An 8210-nucleotide genomic window follows, 5' to 3' on the forward strand; every position below is an offset into this window, starting at 1 on the left:
TTTGCTCCATGTTGGCATAAATGGGCCTAGGCCCAGCCCGGGAAATGTGGATAATAGCCGTTGAATGATGAAGGGTAAAAAATCCAGATATAAAATGGGTGGGTACGAAGTAGAAACCGTTTATATTCGCTCAAACTCATTTCAGGTTTGCAAACGGGTCAGCTGATAGCCGGTGCCTTATCTTCCACCATTGAAATGCCAAACTTTCACCTGTAAGTTCCTCTCTGTCTCACACATTGTAGAGCTTGTCTATTCTTAAAGTGGGTTTTGCTCCAAATTAGTTTCTTTTCTCACTTCAATGTCCTATCCAAGAATCATATCCGATATTTTAGTTGCCCAAAAAAAAAATGTGTAAGAAAAATAACCGGGCATTGAAGCTTCAATCTCATGTTTTTGGTTCTGAAATATTATAGCTTTCACCTAAAATGAATAAATAAGTATTTCATAAGTTGTCGAGATTACAGCATTTTCATGGTGCAGTTTCGTGAAATTCAATTTTACTAGTTCTATCTTCCTTTTGGATTTGGGGTTTTCTAGAAGTTGGTTAGCTATCCGTCTTTTCTTTATGAATTTGTTGTTTGTTTAAGTGAATGCTAGCAATAAGTCAATTTCTTACAAAAAAAATGTTGTATACATCAAAATCCTAATCATAAGTAAGAAATCAAAATCGCAGTTCCTAATTGTTTATTATTGAGTAATTATTCCATGACGATGAAATTCATCAAGCTACATGGAAGCTGGAAGAACCCATTAGAATCTTTTGAAAGTAGAATGCTCATATTGGGGTAGGTTTTTTGGATGACCCAAGGTCTCTGATTTTGGTTGAGTTGGAACATAAATAAATTGTTAGGTTGTTTTTATTCCTGGCTCTTGCACCAAGTGTATAATTGGAATTTACATAATCCAACCTGGCCCACATCCTAGTGAAGCTAAAGTTTTGCACGTAGTTCTTGATGAAAGTTAATTCTCTTCCAATAGTAAATATTTGTTTAAACATCATGGCTCATAACATGTATCCGTTACATGAATTTTTTTTAAGTATATTCTTTTGCAACATAACTAGACTTGTATATGAATAGGTATTCTTGAATAATCATAACGTGAATGACATTAGCATCGGGTTGTTCTTAAAATTTGTATGTGCAAGGTTGTCCTAGTTATGTATTTGACTTTTATCAGGAGATTGTCATCTCAACAGCATCCTCTCAGTCGTATTCCAAACATCCTTGTGTGGCCGCTTTTTGGTTACGTGGTGCAATGCACACACTTTCCGTTGAACAAAATTAAGTGGAATTATAATCTATCTGTGCTGAGGAACTGGTCTCCTCCACCTGCCTTTGCTGGTTCTGTCCCTGGACTTAATTCTTTAGGAGCCTTGCACTTCAGCATTGATATGGGGGTTTCTGATATTGGCATGTGCTGTCAGTCAATAATCAGCACAGATTCATGTGAAAAGAAAATTTTCAGGAAGCAAGTTCAAGAAATTAATTTTAGTGACTTTTCAAAAACTTTGAGTAAAGATGATAAGGAGAGGCAAAGACGAGAAAAGATAGGACTAGCTAACAAAGGGAGACTTCCATGGAACAAAGGCAGAAAACATAGTGCAGGTAATGAGATTTAGAAAGTTATTATCAAAATTTGAAATGTCATATAGTTGGTTAAACTGAAGTTTTGTTCTTCTTTGTCATACAGAAACTCGTGAGCGAATCAAGCAAAGAACAATAGAAGCTTTACAAAACCCCAAGGTGAAGTCATGTAAGATTCATTTAGTTTTGAAATAGTTTTCTTTTCCTTTTCTTGCCAAGGTTTCTGAAGTCTATTCAAATTAGACTTATTTTGTTTCTTTGCAAATACAATGCAAAAGATGTCGCATCTCATTTCCTTGCTTATTGATTCATCATTAGATTGTCAATATTGCTCAGCTTACATTAAAAGAAATAATGACCTTTTTAACTTCTCTGTGACTCAACATTTTCTAGGTTAGGAAGAAGATGTCGGAACGTCCCCGCAGTCATAGGTAAAATGGTCTCTCAGACGTACTCTGGTTTATACTTTCTAAAATTGTTCTAATTTATTTCACTTTTTTAGCATACAAGAATTAAAATTAATGTTCTAGCAAATCTTGTCTTTTAATGGAAAGGAAGCACATGTGCAACCTCTTAGTAGTTGTTTTCATAGTCTCTTCTCTCACTCTTTCCCGTTTCAGATTTTTCATGAATGCAAAAGGATAGATCTTGTAATTGTAAGTGGAAGTAATACATGTGCAACCTAGTTCTGCCTCAGGATAGCTGTTACACATGATCACTGCATACTTGATTCTTCTTATGATCAAGAAGGAACATTATGTAACCAGTAGAAACCAATCATCATTAATTTAGGATGCACCTTAAGCTCAAAGATACATTTTATGTTATGGTCATGTTTTGGCTCTTTCATTCACAACTTGACCAATGTCCTGCTCTAAGCCATTAGTATGATCAGATGGCTCACCAAGGTTAACACGCAGTCCACAATTTTTATCAACTTAAAAGGTAAAGGATTAATCTGTTTCTTTTACAGTGGCCAGGTCAAGGCAAAAATAGGCACTGCCCTTAGACGTATTTGGCGAAAGCGCTTGAAATGCAAACAGTTAAAGGAGAAAATCTTTCTGTCATGGGCAGAAAGCATTGCAGAAGCAGCTAAAACAGGAGGAAGTGAACAAGAAATGCTAGATTGGGATAGCTATGAAACATTAAAACAAGATTTAGTTCAACAACAGCTATGGTTGGCCACAGAAAAGGCCAAGGCAAAGGAGATGGCAAAACTAATAAAAGCAGAGAAACAGGCACAAGCAAGAGCAGAAAAGGCAGAGAAGCTTGCTCACAAGCGGAAAAAGGATGCTGAGAAGGCAAAAGAAAACCGCAAATCAAATGGAAACAAAGAAGAGTTGAAACTTAAGCAGAGATTAACAAAGGTAACCATTGAGGGATCATGATAGAGATAAAATACAGACCACAATAGAGATAAAATACTTGAATGATAGCTCTAAGTATTGCATAGTTCATCATTTAGTATATATATTCTAATGACATATTATTAGCAGACAATGTTACGTGAATAAGTTGGTCAATGATGTTTTTCTATAGGAGTTGACCGATTTCATGCTTCAGCCTCCCCACTAAGAAACAATAAGAACTTGGGAAGATAGAGAACAGAGATAAAATTTTATCACCTTTAAAAGAGGTGAAAACAGAACTATAATGCAAAAACTGTTTGTGGAAAAGTTACTAAACCAATTTGGGAAATTTCTACTTGGAGTCGTGTGCTTAAATGTTATCCAATATTGTTCACTTGAATGAAACTATTTTAAATCTTATCTATAGATTTGCCGAAAGATTTCAACAAATGTTCAATTCAGCAGTCCGGGCACTGTCATTTCCTATATTCCATCCGGGGATAAATTGGATCTAGAGCTCATAAAGAGAGAAAGATTGCGAAGAGAAGTTTCACTTGCAGATCAGATAAGAGCTGCAAAAAACAGAAAAGCAGAATTTGCGGCTATGGAAGCACCAACACCGTCATCCTATGCTCACCAATTCAGTGACACACCAAGGGAGTAACTTGATATTCTATATTCTCAAGAAAGTAGACACAAGATATATAGAGGCAGCTTTGCTGATGTTTCTAATAGGAGAATTGGTTCTTGCACTTCTACATGCTTATTCCAGTTGGTAACGACTACCAAGAATCTTCTCATTTTCTTTCAGCGTCCTTCCTTGTTAATGATGAAGGGCAGGTTCACTATGCTGCACCCCCTATGGCTGTGGTAGAGGGAAAAAGATTTTATATCATCATCTTTACCACCTGTGAGAGATTTGACAATAAAAGCTTCGTGATGGCCAATTGAATTTAGACAGTCAATTGTTTCTCTATCTTGTTACAACTTAGTTCTGATTGAGGAGTGGTAGCAGTGAGGTTTAAGGAATGGTAGAACAGATGACAGACTCTCCTTTCTTTTCTTTTCTTTTACATTGTTTCAGAAGTCATGTAGTTAGAGAAATTATTAGGTATACAATGGTTAATGGATATTCTGATTTTGTTTTATTGTATATATTCTTCCTGTAAAAAACTAGAGCAGAAGTGAAAGCGCTTCAGGGTTTTACATTCTTGTTTTTCCAGTCTGATCACTGGGTTTTGTACAGCATTTCAATCTTTAATCTAAATATTACACAGGCATTTCTCCTTTGCGGCCAGTATGGGTATTACTTGAGTTGTTACCGAGATCAAATTCTCTGGCGTTTTAGGAACTTAAAATCATGTCCCTCTTATAGGCAGAGAAGTTTTGGACTACATAAATTATTTTGCGTTTTAGGAACTTAATCATGGCCCTCTTATCTCATTGGCAGAGAAGCGACTATATGGTTTAATAATTGGATGAGTAAACATTTTAGTAAATACCAAGTTCTGTCTCTTAGGACATTTCATTCATATATATGATACTTCTTCATGGTTTCTTAAACCCGGTGGTCAGTACTGAGTATTCAATAACCGTCCAGTAAGCCATACATATTGCATAACCTATAAAATGGGTTAAAAAAAAAAAAAAAAAAATCATCTGTTCATGTTTTCTTTAACAGCATCTTCAACGTCCCTTCTAATCTGGCTCACCTATCTTCTTTCATCTTGTCAAATTAATCATTCGCCGACCAAAGTATTAAATAATTTAATTTGATATTCAATGAGTCTTACAATAGACCTTCATGCATTTGTACTGTTTCTTTTCGTGGTATATGTTCAGAAAACAAATTATGCCTAAAATTATCCAATTTTGTTCAGAATGAAAATTTTGAAATATCACAAGAATACTTCACATACTAATTTGAGCTTCCATTTATGGAACAAGATTATTAAATAAATACTTTCTACGGGATGGAAAAGACCAAACGAATAAATACTTTTTAAGGAATGGAAAAGACCACACGAATGAATAATCAATAATCCAGCCCTATTCCCATTTCTATGTTCTCAACAAAGTAGCAGAATTCTAGTAGAATTTACAAGAATCACTTCAAAAGGCCCATGATTAGATAAAACAAGTGTGCAAAAGAGTATAGGCCGAGTATAGGCACCGATAACATAACTAGAGACATCTCTTAAGAACCCAAAAAAACAAAAAACTATCAATTTCTGTAAGTTCCTCCAGGCACACCTCCCATGCTGTTTGGTGGTCCTCCTCCCATGTTGCCCTGCGGCTCTCCACCATTGCCCTGCTGTGCTCCACCATAGTAGTTGCCCTGCGGCGCTCCATAGTTGTTGCCCTGTGGCGCTCCACCATAGCTGTTGCCCTGTGGCGCTCCACCATAGCTGTTGCCCTGTGGCGCTCCACCATAGTTGTTGCCACGTGGCGCTCCACCATAATTGTTGCCCTGTGGTGGCGCTCCACCATAATTGTTGCCCTGTGGCGCCCCACCATAATTGTTGCCCTGTGGTGGCGCTCCACCATAATTGTTGCCCTGCAGACCCCCACCGTAGTTACTGTTCGGTGGGCCCCCGCTGTAGTTGCTATTTGGTGGCCCCGCACTGTAGTTGCTCGGAGGCACCCCGCCATAGCTGTTGCTTGGAGGTACCCCTCCATAGTTGTTGCTTTGACTCATGTTAGGAGGACTCATGTGAGGAGGAGGAACTCCACCCATGTTGGACTGAGGAGCCATGTTGGGTGGACTTGGACCACCGCCGGGAGGCATTCCAGTAGTATTGGTTGGAGCATTCTGCATCGCCTGGTTAGGCATAGGAGGAGGACCCCTCTGAAAATCACGATTCTGCATATTTTCCCTCCTCCTCTCAAAGTTACGAGATCTATCAAAATTGCGAGGCCTGTCATTGCGCCTATTCCTCTCATTTGCTCTAGCATTGTTCCTTATCCACTCCTCGTGGTACTTGGGATCGTATGGCACTGCTTGGCCATTAATAAAAGGCTCCCCTGCACCAAATAAGAAGACAAAAATGCAATCGATCATAAAACTTTTATTATTTGAACCAACAAAGAAACAGTAATTAACTTATTCCTGATGGTGATCCTCTCTAAAGTACCCAAAAAATAAAAGTAATTCAAAACAAAATATCTTACATTCCTAAGCTTACCACTGGTTCAAATGCAACTAATTTAATTTGTCAGAACTAAATGGTAAAACAGAACATCTTACCTCCATAATCTTTGTTCTTGACATCCAAGTAAGAATCAGGAAGAACCCACCTTACTTTGGGCAATTCTGAAAAAGATTTAATCAAACATCAACCAAAATCCAAACACAAAACGCAAATAACAAAAGCAACGCACTTATATAAAACAGCAATACCTTTAATTTTGTAAGAAAGCTCCTCAGACACAAGGGCACCAAATGCATAATAACATCTGGTTGAAACTGAGTAAATCTTCATCCTCGCTTCTTCTTCACTGCAATTAAAATGAACACACAAAAACTAATTTTCACCCCATTAATTTTTTTCTGAGAGGAACAGAATACCAAAATCTCCAGGAAGTACAAACAAATATCACCGATCTACGTGCATATTAGAACACCCACTTGCTATTACAAAGCTATATCAGAACAGAAAATTACAGAATGGAGAACCAAACAAAGACCTCAATTACTGGATCCTCACAATGGGCATTTGAACCAGTAAGAGTTGAAAAGCTTCAGCATAAAAGCTGAGGAACTAGCAATTACATAGTAAAATCAGATACAATGGGTTCATAAACTCAGCCAGCAAACAAATTTCAAAACAAAAAGTAAAAAGAGAAATCCACGAAATCAAAATAAGCTTTCAATATGAGACTCAATACACTATTTTCATTTTCATTGCTGTTCTCTTATGAATAATGTCTAATAACTGAATTAATAATATGTAATATCTATTATTATAGATAATAGCTAAGAAACTAGCAATTAAATAGTAAAATCAGATACGTCTGGGTTCAAAAATAGCTAGCAAACAAACTTCAAAACAAATAAAATTCCACAAAATTAAAATAAGCATACAATATACGTGAGTCGATACACTATTTTCATTCACTTCCATCGTTTTCTCTTTCAAATAATAATTAATGCTGAGTTAATAAAACCGAACCTTCCGATCACCATTGCTAGGGTTTTGATATAGCTGTCGATGATCTCATCCCTAGTAGGCTCTCCCTCCGGCGGTTCCATAACGACAAGCCAGTGCTCGAAGTCACACCCATCGAGCAGTATCGTCTCCTTGGGCGGCCGATTAGACCAGTTAGGGTTAGGATCTCTGAGAGAAGACGAGGTCGCGTTGGTCGCGAAGCAGCGAAATGTCAAGGCCGGAGAAACACGTCCTCCGGCAACGGAGATAGCTCCGACGAGTGGACGGAGGCGGTGGATGAGAGAGAGGGAAGAGCGAGAAGGAGCGGTGGATGAGAGAGAAGCAGAGGTCGAGAGGTAGCGAGAAAGGAAGGAGGCTAGGTTTAGCGTTCTGGGCAGAGAACGATGGACGAGTTGGGTCGCCATGGCCCTGAGAGAGAAATGGAAGATCGAATGAGTGTTACTGTGTCCAAAACCCTAGAGCAGGGAAAGAAGGATAAAGATGAGGGTTTATATATATATATATATATATAAATTGAGTTTCTCAATTTGCCCCTGTAGTTGTGAATAATGGCGTTATAAAAATCTCGTTTCGTGCAGCCAATTTTCTAAAGCTGAAATAGTTTATGAAAATATGAATTTAAATTATAAAAAAAAATTTTAGATAATTTATAAATGAGATAAATTATATAAAAAAAAAAAAAAAACAATCGGTTCTTCCGTTCAATTTTTCTATTTTGATTTTTTTTATGAATTATTTATTTATAATATTTATAAAACTACTCAAGGTTTTTTTTTTTTTGGGTCTACTTATTATTATTATTATTTGACAATATATTTATATATATATATATATATAATTATTCGTGCCTAAATAACAGAAATATGAGACGAAAATTAAAGCTTATTTAATTGTATATTATAACGTTTTATTTTTTTTCATTTTAAAAATCATCATTTTTTAAATGATGAGTTTTTAAAACTGTTTTAATATTCTGTTATAATCTTTTTCAGAACATTTATAAATTTAGTTAACACAAAAACGTATGAAAAGGGTCTGAAATTGTTTTAAAAAACTAAAGTTACAATCACATTAACAATAAATTATTAGGTACACATCATAGTTTT

General features: G+C 36.5%; 2 protein-coding genes across 3 annotated transcripts; one reads left to right on the plus strand and one right to left on the minus strand.

Annotated features, from left to right (window-relative positions):
- Positions 1–37: 37 nt before the first annotated feature.
- Positions 38–4232, plus strand: LOC107432522 (uncharacterized). 2 transcript variants are annotated; one of them, XM_016043673.4, is made up of 6 exons: positions 38–212; positions 1180–1607; positions 1693–1745; positions 1980–2017; positions 2560–2953; positions 3363–4232. In XM_016043673.4, exons 1-6 carry the CDS (start codon positions 196–198, stop codon positions 3597–3599), a joined length of 1167 nt encoding a protein of 388 aa, XP_015899159.3. In that variant the 5' UTR covers positions 38–195; the 3' UTR covers positions 3600–4232. The 2 variants fall into 2 exon arrangements, with proteins under 2 accessions (XP_015899159.3, XP_048321156.2); XM_048465199.2 differs by having other exon boundaries at positions 43–212; positions 1199–1607.
- Positions 4233–4967: 735 nt separating this feature from the next.
- Positions 4968–7583, minus strand: LOC107432564 (multiple organellar RNA editing factor 8, chloroplastic/mitochondrial). The gene is made up of 4 exons (XM_016043733.4): positions 7108–7583; positions 6336–6433; positions 6183–6248; positions 4968–5959 (listed from the first exon to the last, which is right to left on the minus strand). The coding sequence occupies exons 1-4, from the start codon at positions 7506–7508 to the stop codon at positions 5160–5162; spliced, it is 1365 nt and encodes a 454-aa protein (XP_015899219.3). The 5' UTR covers positions 7509–7583; the 3' UTR covers positions 4968–5159.
- Positions 7584–8210: the final 627 nt, after the last annotated feature.

The sequence above is a fragment of the Ziziphus jujuba genome, chromosome 11 (assembly GCF_031755915.1).
Source record: "Ziziphus jujuba cultivar Dongzao chromosome 11, ASM3175591v1".
NCBI classification, from domain to species: domain Eukaryota; kingdom Viridiplantae; phylum Streptophyta; class Magnoliopsida; order Rosales; family Rhamnaceae; genus Ziziphus; species Ziziphus jujuba.